The sequence below is a fragment of the Venturia canescens genome, chromosome 1, assembly GCF_019457755.1.
Source record: "Venturia canescens isolate UGA chromosome 1, ASM1945775v1, whole genome shotgun sequence".
Classification (NCBI taxonomy): domain Eukaryota; kingdom Metazoa; phylum Arthropoda; class Insecta; order Hymenoptera; family Ichneumonidae; genus Venturia; species Venturia canescens.
The window spans coordinates 39697985-39718463 of record NC_057421.1 but is presented as its reverse complement, the minus strand read 5'-3'; the positions used below and the strand labels follow the sequence as shown (position 1 = coordinate 39718463).

General features: G+C 33.1%; 1 protein-coding gene across 1 annotated transcript in view; it reads right to left on the bottom strand.

Moving 5' to 3' along the window:
* The window catches only part of LOC122408149 (uncharacterized), a 1237064-nt gene that overhangs the window by 1015202 nt on the left and 201383 nt on the right, over positions 1 to 20479 (bottom strand). Inside the window, exon 5 of the mRNA XM_043414787.1 lies at positions 4307 to 4637. Within this exon, the coding sequence (XP_043270722.1) occupies positions 4307 to 4637 (331 nt within the window). The remainder of the gene's footprint in view (positions 1 to 4306; positions 4638 to 20479) is intronic.

Genomic DNA, 20479 nt, shown 5'->3' with positions numbered 1-20479 from the left:
AAAATCAGGGCTTCTCTAGATCTGATCGAGTACAAATATTCATGCAGAGCGTATTTAGAGAGTTATCTTCAAGTAATATTCCCTTAATTGCACTAATTGATTAAGAATGGAAACGAACTGTCCTGTACTATACAAGGGATGTTATTGTGCATCGATAAATAAAAAACATTTTGCACATTAAATATGTTCAAGCTTCCAAAAATAACTCCCCAGTTGGCATTGGAATGACGGCAATTTTTACTTCTCACTTTTTCCAGCGAACGAATTTCATTCGGTATAACTAACCTATACTATTATTAAGAACATTAAACTAATAATAAATCGCATGTCAATCGATTTTCAACCGGACTCTGCCGTACAATTTCGTTTTTTTATGATTGATTTTTATTTGAATGAATAGTGATGGGCCGGACAAGTACTTTTAACTCATATTTAAACATAATTTGTATCGATCCAATCGACGTCGAATATTGTGAATAATATCAGAAGCTCCTGAAAGTCTGAAAAGAATCGATTTTCTTATAAGTCTTTGCCACCATAGAGTAAGAAATGACTAGCTTGCATGTGATTTTTTTGGATTTAAAAGCTTCTTAGAACAATTCCATAATGTTGAAATTTGGAGTTACTCATAAATTACTTGTCCTTCGATTGATATCATAAATTTTAGTGCTGCACGTAACTCAAGTGGTAACTTTTTCAATTCATTAGAAAATACTTGGCCTCGAATTGATATAATAAATTTTAATGCTGCACGTAAATTAGATGGAATTTTTTTCAATTGATTTAGCTGTTCGAATCAAATAAGAAGAATGAGGCATCGGTTTCCAAAATGATTTCAAGCGCGATTTTTCGGTTTTTTATTTTTTACTTGTTATTTGATTCTTTTGACACTTTAAAAAATAGATACAGATTAGTTTTTTTTACAGATAATGTTTTTTCAAGATTTGTGAAAATTGTTTCGAATTGTTCTGTATTTTTTTTTATAAAATTATTTTTTTGACAATTTAAAAAGAAAATATTTTTAAAGTTTTTTTCATGGATGGAATTATCAGCAAACGAGGGACCATCAATTTACTTGTCCCAACCTTTTTTTTCCTAGGGTATATATTGTACATTCATAGTCAGAACTGAAATGCACATGCTATATGCTTGCGCATGCCATTTCAAACTTTGATGTAATTGGCCTAGAATTTTTTTCATTGCTCATTGGTTGGAACAAGAATATTCTCACCGGGGATTGGTGATCATGGGGGCCAAGGAGCCTATGCTTGTAGCGGTCAGAGTATGCGTATACAGATACGTCGAATCCCGAATGTGTTAGTAACTTTTGCATAATCTTAAGCCCGTGCAAAGTTTTTTCTCAGCAATTACGACACGGATCATGCTGATTTTGGGCTCATTCGACAGAGAACTTCTTAATTAGCTGAAAGTTCAATTTTCAAAGCCGTACAGAACTCATGAGTTTCGTAATTAAATAAAATCGCATGCCAATTTTACCCCCACCATGGCGAATCGTTTTATTCAGAGAAAATATAGACTCGGCGAGAGCCTCAGGCCAGCAGACGACAGAGCTGTCAATGTACTTGTCCCGAGACTCTACCGAGTCTCTTGATACGTGTCTCTTAGATTTTGATGTAGAATAGCATATTCAAGTTTCATAAAAATCGAAGAGAGACAGCGGAAAGACTTTCCTTGTTAGAACAATATCATAATGTTAAAACGCGGAATTATTAATAAAACACTTGTTCTCCTATTGATATCATAAATTTGAGTGCTGCACATAACTCAAATAATAACTCTTTTGATTCATTAGAACTTTCTGAAGTTCGTGATGGTTTCTATATGAATAAATATTCCGAATTACTATTAAGTACTTGGCCTCGAATTGATATCATAAATTTTAATGCCGCACGTTACTTAGATTGAATGTTTTTTCAATTGATTTAACTGTTAGAATGAGATAAGAAGAATGGGGCATCGCTTTTCGAAATGATTTCTTGATCGCTTTCCAAAATATTTTAATTTTTTTGACACTTTAAAAAATAATTGCAGACTGGTATTTTTTAAATATGTTTTTTCATGATTTGTAAATTGTTTTTGAATTGTTCTGTTGAAATTACTTACACTTGATTTGATATTTTTTTATGGATTTTTTTTTTTACATTTTTCGTGATATCATCAGCAACCAAAGGACCATCAATGTACTTGTTCGAACCTTTTTTCCCTATGGGAATTTTTGCGAGTTTGATAATATACGTTCAAAAAAACTTCGATTGTTTTAGTCATCCAAATAATAGATAATTCCGATAAAGCCGATAAATCCGAATATCATTTTCACATCCAGCCATCTGAAGGTCAAATACTAAAGCGACAAACTAAAATGTCAAGTAAAGGATTTATATCATTTGCCTATTATATCATGTCCAATAAGCAGGAGCTCACAACTTTTATAACGGTTTTGCAGTTAAATGTCTACACGAATATGTTGCTTCGGTGGTAGCGGATAGTTCGAGCATTCCGGGGGTCGAGCGTTCGAACCTCTTCTCGGCATAATTTTTTATTTTGTGTTATTTTCACATAACGAATGAATCTTTAACTACAATCTTTTTCAACTCATTTCCACTTTCGTTTATTCCAGAATCTTTATTAAAGAAATCATTCTTTACTGAAGAAATAAAAAAAGTTAATAAAACAATAACATTGAATTTTTTTCGGAGTTTTTTTTTATAATATTTCATTACACCGGCACACAAAAAAAATAGTCAGTACTTTGTCTAGACCCATGTAATTCTATGTATTTTGATGCGCTGAATCAGAATCCGGAGCCAGTTCAGCACCTACACCCACCAATTTTGAGTAAATTGCGAAAAATTGCTAAAATTGTAAAACAATTGCATTTTTGAGATTAACAATTTTTTTTTACCTATATCATGCAAAAATGTACTGTTGTGTCCGCGAAGACCGTCGCGAAGGGACGAGTTATCAAGGACGAGTATTTAAGGGATTTAAGCCAAAAGAGCTGGACTCCAACTCGATACTTATACAACAAGTTAACAATAAGTTTATTTAAGAAGTTACAAATTCGAGGTTTTATTGTCTCGAGACCATTCGTTACAATTCTCGTCAAAGACTGTCGAATTTTGGTTAGTTGGTAAATTTATAGACTTGGGGGTTTTTCCCCCTCTCGCGACAATATGGCGTGATATTCTTTCTCGAAGTTTCGGTGATGACATCGAGGGTCGATGCGCTCGTTCGGGAACGTCGATATTTCGCCGTCGATGCATTTATGCTGAGAACGCTTAATTTATATACTCTTTATTTTAGGAGTGCGATGTACGGGCACAACAGTACTTAAAAATGATAAGTTCATAAATTATAGAAAATTTCGTGATACGTTTAAATAACTTGTCAAAAATAACTTGAAAAAATAACTTTCGTAACCAAAACCTTTGCAATGTAACTCCCGTAAAATTAATTTCTGAAATAATGATTTTATCAATTGCAAACACAATATCCTCACACACATGGAAGGTGTTCCCAAGTCACCCAACGATTTCTCGCTTGAATCTTTGAACAAAAGCTTACAGACGATGATAATATTCTTCGTATCGTTTACGTTTGATACAATCAACAGATATAATCGTGGTTTCAGAGAACTTATTTAGTAGTTGTAAGTCGTTACTCGTAAACGTAAGCGATTCGAGAATTATGATCATCGTCTAAAAGTTACTGTTCAAAGATTCGAGCAATAATGTATGTTGGGAAAATAAAATTATAATTGTGAAAGTTATTCTTACAGGAGTTTTTATTGGAGAAATTATTACTATAAAAGTTATTTTTGAGTAAAGTTATTTGTTTTTTTTTTCGAGTTATTGTCGACAAATTATTTAGACATGGCGCCGAAAATTTTCTTTGGTTAAATTTGTTCCATAACGATTTTCACCATAAAATGAGTCACAAAAGAAATATTGCCAAAAAACTTTTTGTAGGCGTTATTTTTCCAATATGGCGGCGCGAGCAGTAAAGATACGAGGTACCAAAGTGAAAATTCGAAAAGAGCAAGTCGAAATCCATCATTCAAATGAATTACCAAAACTTTCAAAAAACTTCCCAGGTAAGACTACCAAATAATATCTGAATAATACTCGAACGCGTAAGTAAATTGTTAACTACTCCGAAAGTATCTAAAAATGAAATAGTAGTTCCTTTTAGTAGTTACACAAGTTTTGACATCCCATTTTTAGAAATCCTATCACGTATTTTCAAAGTTTATGAATTATGCTAATACTTAAGGAAATGACTATACCTTTCGATCAACATACGAGTTAGAACTTGCGGTTGATTGTGAAAATGTCAAGAATTTCCGCTGTCGTCGATGGCTGTGATTGTAATTTTTATGATGTTCTGCCGGCTGTACAGGATTAGAGAGACCATCAGTAGCTTTAGTGGATGCACCTGTAGTGCTGAAGCCACCGCAGGGGCCTCCAGCGTCCTGAGCAGCTAGGTGACCAACTTCCAAACCGTTTCCGCCACCTTGACTAACCTGTCCATCTCCTCCGGCCACCAGCTTAGGACATAGTCCGACCAGGCCAACATTACTGGTTCTATCTGAACTACGTTGCCTGCATGTGTCATACCTGTAATTTTATTTTTACTTAACTCACGATTGTCGAATGATACATGTGTATGTTAAGGACTGACATCAAATGACTTTTAGTACACATTACTAGAATGAACAAATTCATACTCACAAGAACTGATAAACACAAGAACTTATAATAATTTCGACTCAATGGAATACTTTTTTTTTATTGTTAAAGAAGTGTACACGGATTTGAAAGAAAGATCATTGGAAAACTCGTCAGACTTTCAGGATCCTCTGGTATTATTTACAATATTCGACGTCGATTTTGGATCGGTACAAATTATGTGTTAAAAGGATTTGTCCGGCCCATCACTTTTCATCAAGAGACTCGGTAGAGTGTCGGGACAAGTACATTGATAGCCCTGTCGTCTGCTGGCCCGAGGCTCGCCGAGACTATATTTTCTCTGAATAAAACGATTCGCGATGGTGGGGGTAAAACTGGCATGTCATTTTCCAAAATTGCAGAGCTCAGGAGATTTTTTATAAATCAAAAATTGGTTTGGAGACTAATTTTCAAAATTCCTTTCGAATGAGCACGAAACCAACACGATCAGTAGCATGAATGCTGAGAAAAAACTTTGCACAGGCTCAAGATTATGCAAAAGTTACTAACACATTTATGGATTTGCCGTGTCTGTACAGAACACCATCAAAGGCCTCTTGATGCCAGCTATAACCCATTTCTATGGAAGCTCGAGACCCGGGATCCCGGCTACAGAAATAATGAGTTATGATTGGTCAGGATACTCGCTGTACCGTTCCAGCGGAATAAAGTTTATGAATATATACCTATATATACAATCCCATCAGTCAGTTGTCAGCTTTTGATGTTATAATAATCGAATTTCCGACATTACGAAGTGCGGGGTGAAAAAAAAATATTTTTCATCTAATCAAGTGTTCAATATGTATTTATTTTATTCAAAATAGTGGTATGTGGTGTCATACATGCAGTGTATTACGAAAACCAGATATATAGTGACTTTGGCGTGATATATTGTTCAACCATCTGTCAGTTTTTGATGGCATGATCAAATTAATAGCAACAGCGATCTAAATGATAAAATTACAGAGAAACAGTGCGAGCTGTATGAATTCGATTCAAAATTCTTATATGACTATAAAAAAAAATGTTATGTAAGTTTTGTGAAAACCATGTGGGTTAGTTTACCCTCATCGCAATCGGTTCGCGAGTATTTGTTATATAGGAAATATATTAGTATTGGGAAATTTCTCCTTGTACAAATTCTTTGATTTTACGTTTATTTATGACATAATTTTGTTGCAATCCTGGTTCTGGTTCTTTAAACATTTTCAACGGGAGTTATGTGAGAAAAAAAAACTTTCGCTCATTATAACCTCTCAAACGTTCTTTCCAAACAGAAAATTTATGTTGTGTAATTACATTATAGAAAAAATATGCGTGGTTGTATGTAAATGAATGCAAATAAAGTTTGAAAAACTTTGGTCAAGTAAGTGTCTAATTTAATGTATTGTTGTCATATTTTCTTTCATTTCGTTTGGCTGTGTTCACCGGGCCCTTTTTCCCACCTCCTTAGCTTACAGTATATCCATACCAATTTCTATTCATTCTCTAGACAATTCGAATGACTTCCGTATTTCTATTCCCTTATATTGATTTCAATAAATTGGAAAATTCATAACAAAAAGTTTTCATGATTGCTTGTTTATACACCCGAGTTTTAGAAAAATCTTTGGGCCATGTAAGTGCATAGATATATTCACTTGAGTTATTGCATAATGAATTTGGAAATTTATTTCAATAAGTCATTGGGTGGTTAATTTTCATGATATCAAAATTAGTATCTTCGAAATGCAATGAACACCTCTAAAGTGCGACAAAGTCATGAAGCGACATGAATGTTGAGTATTTCCAGACCATATTTGTGATTGGCATCATGGGTTGAAAAATTCATGTGTGTAAGTCTACGTCTGATAATTTTTGGATGTGATCAAATATTTTGTCTGCGTATAACCATGGAGACATACAAAAATACAGCATTTTGCTTGCAACAACATGTAGCGTATCTGTCACTTTTTTTCTTGAATGTGATATAATAAGTTTCAAGAATGTGGTTCATGGAATTTTGAAGTGGTTTGCCCCATAGCACCAAAGTTTGTATTACTGGCATGCAGCGAATACCTATGAACTTTGATATTTCTGTGAAGCGTAGGTGTGCCAATCTTTTCACTTTTTGGTTCTGACTGCAATATATAAACGAAGATACATGAAACAATTTTGAGTTCTGTTCACTTTGAAGTGTGCTGTCTTTTTTCCTTTTAGTTTTGGCATAATGAATTTTATGAATTGGTGGTAATTTTTTCTTTCTGTATCAAAATGTAGTAGATGAATAAATCGCAGCGAATACTTGCAAACTTTGAAAATTCTGTGTATTGACATGCACGCTAGGTATTAGCACTTCCTATTTTTGATTATGAAATATGGATACTTACAATTAATAAAAATTGTAGAAGAATTATAGAATTACGATATGGATTACTAGTAATAAATAACTCAAAATAATGATAAATGATACAAGAAGTCAGCGATGGCCTATTTATGAATGACATAAGAAGTTATGTTTTCAAAATGCAATGGACATATTGATAAATAAGCAATTCTGTTGGTCTTGACGCACTTCATAGTTTATCTTTTGTCCGGTTGAACCTTGGTGGCTACATGCAGAGTTTAAAAATTTTGTGCATCGACGTGGGTGTGTCAACTTTTATCTCTGGGTATGATAATACGAATGAAAAAGATTGCTTCAAAAAGTCCTAGGAAGCACGTTTTTTAATGAAATAAAAACCACCCATAAAAAAAACTTGAAACAAAATTTTTTTTTAATTGTAAAAAAAATTATTTCATAAAAAAAATACAGAACAATTCGAAAAAGGTTTTACAAATCTTGAAAAAACGTTATATTAAAAAAAAACTAATCTGCACCTATTTTTTAAAGTGTCAAAAGAATCAAATAACAAGTAAAAAATAATGAACCGAAAAATCGCCCTTGAAATCATTTTGGAAACCGATGCCTCATTCTTCTTATTTGATTCGAACAGCTAAATCAATTGAAAAAAATTCTATCTAATTTACGTGCAACATTAAAATTTATTATATCAATTCGAGACCAAGTATTTTCTAATGAATTGAAAAAAATCACCATTTGAATTACGTGCAGCACTAAAATTTATGATATCAATCGGTGGACAAGTATTTTATTAGTAACACCAAATTTTGACATTATTGAATTGTTCTAAGAAGCTTTCAAATCCAAAAGAATCACATGCAAGCTAGTAATTTCTTACTCTATGGTGGCAGAGACTTATAAGAAAATCGATTCTTCTCAGACTTTCAGGATCCTCTGGTATTATTCACAAAATTCGACGTCGATTGGATCGATACAAATTATGTTTAAATATGTGTTAAAAGTACTTGTCCGGCCCATCACTTTCCGTTTAAACTGTTTATCCAAATACAAGTCAGGGCTTGTCTAGAACTGATGGATCACAAGTATTCATGCAGAGGGAATTGAGAGAATTATCTTCAAGTAATTTTTACTTAATTGCACTAATTTAATAAAAAACAGAAACAAATTATTCCGCAATATAGAAGGGATATTATTGTGCATCGATAAATGAAAAAAATTGTACATAATGTATATGTTCAAGCTTCCAAAATAACTCTGCAGTTTACATTCGATGACGGCAATTTTTACTTCCCACTTATTCTTCCACCGAACGAGATCCATTCGGAATAAGAAATAATCTATACTATTATTAAGAACATTAAATTAATAATGAATCGCATTTCAACAAACTTTTAACGAGATTCTGCCGTGCCATTTCGTTTTTTTATGATTGATTCTTTATTGAATGAATAGTGATGGGCCGGACAAGTACTTTTAACACATATTTAAACATAATTTGTATCGATCCAATCGACATCGAATTTCGTGAATAATTCCAGAGGATCCTGAAAGTCTGAGAAGAATCGATTTTCTTATAAGTCTCTGCCACCATAGAGTAAGAAATGACTAGCTTGCATGTGATTCTTTTGGATTTGAAAGCTTCTTAGAACAATTCAATAATGTCAAAATTTGGAGTTACTAATAAAATACTTGTCCACCGATTGATATCATAAATTTTAGTGCTGCACGTAATTCAAATGGTGATTTTTTTCAATTCATTAGAAAATACTTGGTCTCGAATTGATATAATAAATTTTAATGTTGCACGTAAATTAGACGGAATCTTTTTCAATTGATTTAGCTGTTCGAATCAAATAAGAAGAAAGAGGCATCGGTTTGTAAGTTTTTTTTATGAATGGAATTATCAGCAAACACGACACCATCAATGTACTTGTCCCAACCTTTTTTCCCCTAGGGGAAGTTTATGGTTTGTTTGGTTTAAATTGTTTAGTCCTGTATAAGAACTAACCTATACTTTTATTGAGAACATTCAACTGATAATAAATCGCATTACAATACATTTTTAACCGAATTCTGCCGTACAAGATCGTTTTTTTATGATTGATTTTTATTTAAATGAAAAGTGATGGGCCGGACAAGTACTTTTAATACATAATTTGTACCAATTCAAAATCGACGTCGAATATTGTGAATAATACCAGAGGATCCTGAAAGTCTGCGAAAAATCGATTTTCTTCCAAGTCACTGCCACCATAGCGTAACAAATTACTACACCTTTGATGCGATTTTTTTGGATTTAAAAGCTTCTCAGAACAATTTCATAATGTTGAAATTTAGAGTTATTCATCAAATACTTGTCCTCCGAGTGATATCATAAATTTTAGTGCTGCACGTAACTCAAATGATAACTATTTTCAATTTATTAGAAAATACTTAGCCTCGAATAGATATAATAAATTTTAATGCTGCACGTAAAATAAATGGAATTTTTTTAAATTGATTTAGCTGTTCGAATCAAAAAAGAAGAATGAGGCATCGGTTTCCAAAATGATTTCAGACGCGATTTTTCGGTTTTTTATTTTTTACTTATTATTTGATTATTTTGACACTTTAAAAAATAAATACAGATTAGTTTTTTTTTAATATAATGTTTTTTCAAGATTTGTGAAACTTTTTTCGAATTGTTAAGTATTATTTTTTGAAAAATAATTTTTTTGACGACTTAAAAAAAAATTATACCGTTGACGACCATACAACGTCAACGGTATAATAATTGTTGACGACCATACAACGGCGCGGTATATCTATATTTTATGGGCATTTGACACGATGGAGAATCGCCCGATGTCCATTTGATACCCTGCCACATTGACAGCCCTGTCGTCTGCTGCTGGCCCGAGGCTCTCACCGAGTATACTTTCTCTGAATAAAATGATTCGCGGTAGTGGGGGTAAAATTGGCATTTGATTTTGTTGAATTATGTTGCTCAAGAGCCATTTAGCAACGTAAAAGTTGAAGTTTAAGCCAATTAATAAATTCTCTTTCGATTGCGCCTAAAATCATCATGATTGGTTGCGAAATTGCTGAGAAAAAACTTTGTACGGGCTTAAGATTATGCCAAAGTTACTAACACAACACGAGTTCGACGTATACGTATATGTGTTTTGACGTAAGTTAGTGGTAGTAGAGTTGTTGTTTCGATGCATTCTGATTGGCTCACCGATCGCGGCTCACTCCGGCCAACGAAGTCAGATATATATAAATAAAACTGATTGTTGCTCCAGCTATATCACGAGCAAGACGAACCATGTTCAAACTCCATGAACGTGAAAAAAATTGTTATAATACTCACATTGGTCAATTGGTGGTCGTTAAACAATCGGAATTTCCTTATTTTTCTACAATAATTTATTTATTAATAAGCTGTGGTTCCACAATCGTGTGACAGTGATAGTTGTACCGAGTGTACGAGATATAAACATTCACATCGGTCATTTTTCGATAATTGAAAAACGGAGTTTCTATATTTTTTTACGAAGTGCTGAATAAATCGTTTCATTTCTTTAATAAAAGCGGTGGTTATACAGTCGTCGTGCGACAGTGACGGTTTTACCGAGTGCTATCGAGATCGAGATCGAGTCTTACTTTTACCACGGAATAGTGCGAACCCTAGGGGAAAAAAGGTTGGGACAAGTACATTGATGGTCCCTTGTTTCCTAATTATATCACGAAAAGTGTAAAAAAAATTCTAAAATCAAGTGTAAATAATTTCAACAGAACAATTAAAAAAAAAATTCACACCGATACCTCATTCTTTTTATCTTATTCTAAAAGCTTAATCAATTGACAAAAAATTCCATCTCAGTTATGTGTAGCATTAGAATTCATGATATCGATTCAAGGCCAAGTATTTAAGGGTAATTTGGAATATTTATTCTTATGGGGGAACCATCAGGAACTTGAGAGAGTTCTAATGAATCAAAAAAGTTACTGTTTAAGTTACGTATAGCCCTAAAATTTATTATATCAATCGGAGGACAAGCGTTTTATTAGCAATTCCGAGTTTGAATGAAATTGTTCTACTGAGCGTTTAAATAAAAAAAAATCACATCAAAGGTATTGCTACTCTATGGTGGCAGAGATTTAGAAGATAATCGATTCCCCTCAGACTTTTAGGATCTTCTGGCGTTATTGACAATATTCGACATCGATATTGGATCGGTACAAATTATGTTTAAATGTGGGTTAAAAGTACTTGTCCGGCCCATCACTTTTCATTTAAATTTTTCATTCAAATAAAAATATATAATAAAATAACGAAATTGTACTGCAGAATCCGGTTGAAAAGTTACTGAAATGCGATTTACTATCCGTATAATGTTTTCAATAAACGTATAGGTTAGTTCTTATACCGAATAGAATTGTTTCGTTGGAAGAAATGAGAAGTAAACATTACTGTCACTGTAATATAAACTTGGGGGGTCATTCTAGAAATTTAAACATATTTATTGTGCAAAATGTTTTTTATTTATCGAAGCACAGTAATATCCCTTATGTATTACAGGAGAATTAATTTGTATTTGTTATTAATTGACCGCAATTAAGTATAAATTACTTGAAAATAACTTTCTGAATACCCTCTGTATGCATACTTATGATCCGTCAGTCTTAGAAGGGCCCTGATTTTAGTTTGAATGAAAAATTTAAATGAAAAGTGATGGGCCGGACAAGTGATTTCAACACATATTTAAACAGAGTTTTTACCGATCCAATATCGATGTCGAATATTGTCAATAACACAGGGGATCCTGAAAGTCTGAGGGAAATCGATTATCTTCTAAATCTCTGCCACCATAGAGTAGCAATACTTTTGATGTGATTTTTTTTTTATTTAAACGCTCAGTAGAACAATTTCATTCAAACTCGGAATTGCTAATAAAACGCTTGTCCTCCGATTGATATCATAAATTTTAGGGCTATACGTAACTCAAATAGTAACTTTTTTGATTCATTAGAACTCGCTCAAGTTCCTGATGGTTCCCCCATTAGAATAAATATTCCAAATTACCCTTAAATACTTGGCCTCGAATCGATATCATAAATTTTAATGCTACACGTAACTGAGATGGAATTTTTTGTCAATTGATTAAGCTTTTAGAATAAGATAAAAAGAATGAGGTATCGGTGTGAATTTTTTTTTTTATTGTTCTGTTGAAATTATTTACACTTGGTTTTTAATTTTTTTTTATGGAATTTTTTTTACACTTTTCATGATATAATTAGGAAACAAGGGACCATCAATGTACTTGTCCCAACCTTTTTTTCCCTGGGGGAACTTTTGGGATTTTATATTATGTGTTTTTTCTCAAAAGTTCAGCAATCTTGTTTTTCGGGTTAAATTAAGCTGAGCTAACTACAACTGCTAAATCTTGGTAATGTATGAAAAACGTTTGGTGTTCAAATGAACAAAACGTTGTCAAATAAATGCAAAAGTGACGAGTACATCGGATGACGAATGAAAAAAATTAAAAATATAATGGTATGTAAAAAAAATTACGAAACCAACTGTAAATAATTTCAACAACACAATTAAGAAAAGCTTTCACAAATCGTGAAAAAAACATTATATTTAGAAGAAATACAAATCCGTAATTATATTGTAAAGGAAAAAAAAATTCAAATACAACGTGAGAAATTCATTCCTACGGGAAGCATCCGGAACTTGAAAAAGTTCTAGTGAATCAAAAAGTTACCAAAAAATCGCATCAAAGGTAAAAGTCATTTGTTACTCTATGGTGACAGATACTTAGAAGAAAATCGATTCTTCTCAGATTTTCAGGATCCCTTGGTATTCACAATATTCGATGTCGATTTCGCGTCGGTACAAATTATGTTTAAATATGTGCTAAAAGTACTTGTCCGGCCCATCACTTTTCATTCAAATTGCTCATTCAAATAAAAATCAGGGCTCTTTCAGATCTGATGGATCACATGTATGCCTACAGAGGGAATTGAGAAAATTATCTCCAAGAGATTTTAACTTAATTGCATTAAATTTTTCTGTAATATACAATAGATATTATTGTGTATTGATGAAAAAATACCCTTCGGACGATAAAAATTGTCAAGATTCCAAATTAACTCCCCAGTTTATATTGAAATGACGGCAATTTTTACTTCACATTTCCTTGTTCAACCGAATTTTATTTGTTATAGCAACTAACCTATTCTATTACTGAAGATATTCAACTGATAATAAATCGCATTTTAATAAATTTTCGAGAGGATTCGTCTGTACAATCTCGTTTTTTTTATTATCACGTACACAATTGCACTTTGTTAAAATCAACATAAAAACATGAGTGAATTGTTGCGAAGAAATAGTTGCCGCCGAGCATATATGGAATGATGTTCGAATTCAAGTGGGCGTGTAACGGCAGCGTTAATACTAGTTTCATAAAAATAATACATTAATGAAGGTCTAGTTTGATTTTTATTTGAATGAGCAATTTGAGTGAAAAGTGATGGGCCGGACAAGTACTTTTAGCACATATTTAAACATAATTTGTATCGACACGAAATCGACATCGAATATTGTGAATACCAAGGGATCCTGGAAGTCTGAGAAGAATCGATTTTCTTCTAAGTATCTGTCACCATAGAGTAACAAATGACTTTTACCTTTGATGCGATTTTTTGGTAACTTTTTGATTCACTAGAACTTTTTCAAGTTCCGGATGCTTCCCGTAGGAATGAATTTCTCACGTTGTATTTGAATTTTTTTTCCTTTACAATATAATTACGGATTTGTATTTCTTCTAAATATAATGTTTTTTTCACGATTTGTGAAATCTTTTCGTAATTGTGTTGTTGAAATTATTTACAGTTGGTTTCGTAATTTTTTTTACATACCATTATGTTTTTAATTTTTTTCATTCGTCATCCGATGTACTCGTCACTTTTGCATTTATTTGACAACGTTTTGTTCATTTGAACACGAAACGTTTTTCATACATTATCAAGATTTAGCAGATTCTATTTTTTTTATTAATTACGTTTGAAATGGTTTATTTATGACCTTTAGTAATGAATTGCTTATTTGAAGCAAGTTTCAAGAGAATAGATCGAACAACTCCTTATAAATCATCGTACATTTGTCGTTTGAAGTACATGAGTGTCACACGGGGTTTCACTGAGACTACTGTCCAGGTGACATAAAACATAAATGTACTTGTCTCCAATTTTTCAACAGCATTCGTGTTGTGACTTATGATTTGATTTGACTACTTTTTGTGCACTATGAACTTGACAAATTTTTACAGGATATGGGAAAAATCTTCATGTTAGGTAATGATTATCTCCCATCAGAGTGTACTTGCGAAACGACATTTATTGAAAAAATTTATAATTAAAATTATTTTCTGCCTCGTCGAAAGAGATATCGAAAAAAAGGGACTAAAAATTTTTTAATCAAATTACGGCTAATATATTTAAAAATTCAAAAAATTGTAACGAATTATCAATTTCAATGTTGAGATTAAGTCGTTAAATAACGACAGGATTTCAACGACTAAGGCACTCGAATCTTTTTTTCAGATAACGCAATATTGATCGATTGGAATAATGAAATACAACATAAGAGGGTCACCCCGTGTGGGAGCCGGATTTTGTAGGGTTTTTTCGCGATTTTTTTGCGGCAAGGAAAAAAATATAGACTTTAGAAATGTGAAGGGTTTATTCAATAGTATTTCAACTCTTTGGTAGAAATTTTAACTCTGATATCTCTAGCAGATTCGGTGTAATGCTATTTCACAGGAACCCATATGTTTCTTCATAATCTCCACGATTCCGGGGGATCGGTTTATCTGAGATCAAAAAACCAGGAGTGTTTTGATTTGTAAAGCAGTGGTTATCACCTGAATCAAAATCATACAGAAATATGAAAAATTGAAGGATTTGTCCGTTTTGAAACACCTGATTTAAATTTTCCAAAATATTGCATAGCTCAATAATCCTTTAATTTTTAATATTTCTGTATGATTCTGTACGTTCAGGCGATAGCCACTGCTTTACAAATCAAAACGCTCCTTGGTTTTTTGATCGCAAATAAACGGAACCTCCGGACTCGTGGAGACCATGCAGATGGTTTCCTTTGAAGTAGTTTTACACCGAATAAACCCGAAATATCAAAGTTAAAAAATTCTACCATAGAGTTGAATACCATTGAATGAAACCTTCAAATTTCCAAAGGCTATATTTTTTATCCGTGCCCCAAAAACATCGGGGAAAAATCCCAAAAAATGCGGCTCCCACCGGGGGTGACCCTCTTAAGCCAAATCAGTTTTTTTAAAAATAAAAATCGTTTTATTGAACATGCAAGTTGGTTTAAGTATATTCACATACACACTAGGGTGGTCGTTATTTGGGATCAAAATTTTACCGTTTCCGCCCCCTAAATCGGTTCGAAATACATAAAAAATAATGCTGTAATTTTTCCATATTTTTAAAACAATGCTTAACCCTCGACCACGGGGGTTAAAGTTTTTCGTTTATAATACATGGAATTTTTTTGCGTTTGTGGTCACGATTTTACTGTGGATCTTAATACGTTTGGAAAATCTTGAAATTTTCAGGAATTACTTCACAAGCATGTTGCTACACGGAAAAAATTTCCATTACTCCTACCCTCAAAATGTTGTATAGCATCACCATACTAACCCATTAATGCGCAAAATAACAATTTTGGATACTCAATTTCAAGTACACATCAGTTTTAACTGAGGAACAAAATATAAAATCTTTAAAATCTGACATAGCAAGTTTCTGAGGGTGCTCTTTCAGAATATGGCATTCATTTTGTAAAATTTAATTAAAATCTTCATTATTTTTGCGTTTTGAATTGAAAAGTCAAGAATTTTTCACGTTTTTTTCCCTTTAAATCGATTTCCGTTACTGTTGCTGTACTCAAATAATCATACTATCGCCAGCAAAAGTGTTCTCAATGACTGACCTTTCCAGAACGCTGGTGATGAACACTTTTTTCTCACTTGATTTTTACAAAATGGCGGTTTTCGCAAAACAGCATGATGAAAATTTGCATGATTTTTTTTCTCGAATGGCTCAACATAACAAAGAAATGTTCCAGAACAAAAAGTATAGAGAATCATCTAAAGAATACGTGTGATTTTTTTTTTAATTTTTCTAGCTATTTTTATATTTTTCAATTTCGATGTTTTGTAAAATTTTAAAAGTTCTGAAAAGATTCACACGCATTCTTAGGATGATTCTCAAACAATTTTTGTTATGTAACATTTTTTTTAAAGCTGAAACTTTTTCAGAACAAAATTATGAACCTATTTATTATGCGAGGGAGAAGAATTTTTTTTTCAAAAAGTTTCAACTTTACAAAAAAATTTGACAACAAAAATTGTTGAGAATCATCTAAAAAATACGTGCGACTATTTTTCGAATTTTAAAAATTTTTCCAAAAATTGTCAAAATTGAAAAATACAAAAATAGCTAAAAAATTTTTGATAAAAATCACACGTATTCTTTAGACGATGCTCAATACTTTTTGTTCTGTAATATTTCTTTGTTACGTTGAGACTTTTGGGAAAAAAAATCACGCAAATTTACATCATGCTGTTTTGAAAAAACCGCCATCTTGGAAAGACTGAGTGAGGAAAGAGTATTTATACATACTTTTATAATACTGGTTACAACCAGTGTTTTGGAAAGGTCAGACAATGAGAACACTTTTGCTGGCGATTCTATGGTTATTTGAGTACAGCAACACTAACGAAAATCGATTTTCAGGAAAAAAAACGTCAAAAATTGTTGACTTTCCAATTCAAAATGCAAATACTGAAGGTTTTAATTTAATTTTACAAAATAAATGCCAGACTGAAAGAGCATCCTCAAAAACCCCCTATATCAGATTTTGGAGAATTTTTCTTTTCTTCCTTAGTTAAAACTGCTCACTTGAAATTGTGTATCCAAAATTATCGTTTTGCGCTTTAATTAGGTTAGTATGGTGATACTATACAACATTTTGAGGGTAGGAGTATTGGAAATTTTTTCCGTGTAGCAACATGCTTGTGAAATAATTGCTGAAAATTTCAAGATTTTCCAAACGGATTGAGGCCCACAGTAAAATCGTGACCACAAACGCAGAAAAATTCCATGTATTATAAACGAAAAACTTCAACCCCCGTGGTCGAGGATTAAGCATTGATTCAAAAATCTGAAAAAATTACAGCATTACTTTTTATGTATTTCGAACCGGTTTAGGGGGCAGAAAGGTCAAAATAAATTTTGACCCCAAATATAATGACCACCCTAATATACACACATACACACACGCGGACATATTTTATTTCGAACTTAAATTTTACTTTGTTGGAATTGAAGTTAAAATTCTCCGTTAATTATGATCAATTTAATATTTTTAATGGATAAAAAATCCACCAATGCAAAACGAAAAAAAAATATTGATTACCTCAGTTTCGAATTGCCAATAGAAATTTTGTAATCAAGCACTTTCGAATAATCTGTCATGCGTTTACAGATTATGCGTTTATACTGCCTTTCTATACTTTTGTAGTCGCTTGCTCTCCTTCGACATTCCTGTTTTGGGTTATTTTATTATATTCTCCAATAATAAACATCGACAAGTTTGATGATCCAATCAGAGAGAGAGAGAGAGAGAGAGAGAGAGATTAATTGATTGATTGATTGATTGATTATAATTTATTAATGCCATAGCTAGGCTTTGTGGCACAATGTGCATATCGAAATATCAAGTAAATATAATATAATGTATAAAGAAGTAAGTATAATAGACTAAAATAAAGAGATGTAATAATACAAAATATAAAAATATAGAATATAAAAATAGAAAAAAATAGAAATAGAATTAGTAAGCGGCGAGGTAGTGTATAGAGCGATAAACGGTTAGAAGTAAAAAGCTAACTAACTACTAAAGGGTAATTTAAGTTTAACCACGCCCATATAACGCCTGCGGTGTGCACGATATCTAAATTTTAGAATAACATAAAATAGTAACGCTAAAGGAAATCGTAGATAATGTGAAGTTAACGTAGCTTAGAGTTAATCTTACTTAGTAACTTGTAACTAATATAATAAAGAGATAGCATTTAAGAATAATTGTCATTTCGTAATTAATTAGTAATTAGAGAGAGAGAGAGAGAGAGAGAGAGAGCTGATGGGAAAGAGTAGAGGCATGGATTTTTTTTCTAATGTTTCAGAATCCTGACTGATCTCTAGTCCTGTCTCTAGATATATATAGAAATAAACTCTAACCTTTCTAAATATTTTATACCATCAATCCGAATGTTGTTGACAATTTTCGATTTGTCTCCATTACATATAACACTGTTGGATTACTCGGCCTTTATTTCCCTTTTTTTCTTCTTCACTTTTTTGGTAGCGGCTCGACGCCAAGTATTAAAAGGAAAAACTGCAGCGCAAAAGAAAAGCCAGCGCGAGCCCTGCCGCTACTCTTATATACGCGAATATGCCAGTTTTATGACGTCACAGAATTTTCAAACGGCTCTCATAAGCAAACCATTTTATGAAAGAACATGAAAATTGGTAGGATTTTTTTTTAATTTTTCCCTTTCCATTGGTCTTTGTTGCAAGTAAATCTGTCAAGTAGATCCTGAGATATGTAACGTTAGTAATTTAAAATCCATCATTTCGGGAACTTTGAATTCTTAGAGACAGACGGGCGTAAGTTATGCATGTTTACGTTTGGACTTACGTCCTTTGCACGATTTCTTACGTTTTGTCACACTCTACGTCACGCACTACGCTGAACGCGGCTACCCTCTCTCCTTCTGCGTCGCCGAGCGAGAGAGACAGAGAATGGGCGCACGGCGGGGGCAATACCAGCTCCTGGTTTGCGCATAAAATATGTATATAATTATATAATATATATTTTATTTATTAATATGAATTAATAATAAAATATTATTATAATAAATATTTTATTATAATTAATATATATATATATATTATATTATACAATATATAATATAAAATGATAATAATATAATAAAATAAAAAAATTAAATAATACGAATAACATTGAATAATAAATAATGAAATAAAAAAATATAAAATTTTGGTCGACGCCGCTGGATTTTTCGAGGATGTCTAGGGCGATAGCTCATGGGTTTTGGAGGACTAGGTTTAGGTACATTCTATCGCGATTTTCGATTTCTAGGTGGACGACCCCATAGTTTTTTATGTCCAGATATATTCCTCCATGGCTTTCGTCGTCTAGGTATGTTTTTTCATGGTTTTCGAGGTCTGGGTCGACGGCTCCTTAGTTTTCGATGTCCAGGTATGTTTCTCCATGGTTTTCATGGTTTCGGATAATTCCTCCATGAATTTCGATGTCTAGGTATATTCCTCCATGGTTTCTGATGTGCAAGTGTATTTCTCCATAGTTTTTCATGTCCACGTGTATTTCTCTATAGTTCTTGATGTCTAGGTATATTCCTCCATGGTTTTCGCGATCGAGGTTGACGGCTCCACAGGATTCGATGTCCAGGTATGTTTCTCCATGGTTTTCGTGGTCTAGGTACGTTTCTTCATGGTTTTCAATGTCTAGGCATGTTCCTTCGTGGTTTTCGTCATCCAGGTATATTCCTCCATGGTTGTCTCGGTGTAAGTAGATTCCTCCATGGTTTACGTGGTCTGGGTATGTTTCTTCATGGTTTTCGCAGTCGAGGTCGGCGGCTCCACAGTTTTCGATGCCCAGGTATGTTTCTCTCGGGTTTTCGTGGTCGAGGATAATTCCTCCATGGGTTTCGATGTCTAGGTATATTCCTCCATGGGTTTCGATATCTGGATATGTTCCTACATGGTTTTCGTGGTCCAGATATATTCCTCCATGGTTTTCAATGTATGGATATGTTTCTCGATGGTTTTCGTGGTCTAGGTATGTTTCTTCATGGTTTTCGCAGTCGAGGTCGACGGCTCCACAGTTTTCAATGACCAAGTATGAAGGACCACGAAAACCATGTTCCTTCATGGTTTTTGTCGTCCAGGTATATTCCTCCATGTTTTTCGTCGTCCAGGTATATTCCTCCATGGTTTCCGTGGTCTAGGTAGAATTCCCCCATGGTTTTCGTGGTTCAGGTATATTCCTCCAGGGTTTTCGATGTCTGGATATGTTTCTCCATGGTTTTCGTGGACTAGGTAGATTCCTCCATGGTTTTCGTGGTCTAGGTAGATTCCTCCATGGTTTTCGTGGTCTAGGTATGTTTCTTCATGGCTTTCGCAGTCGAGGTCGACGGCTCCACAGTTTTCGATGTCCAGGTATGTTTCTCTCGGGTTTTCGTGGTCTAGGATAATT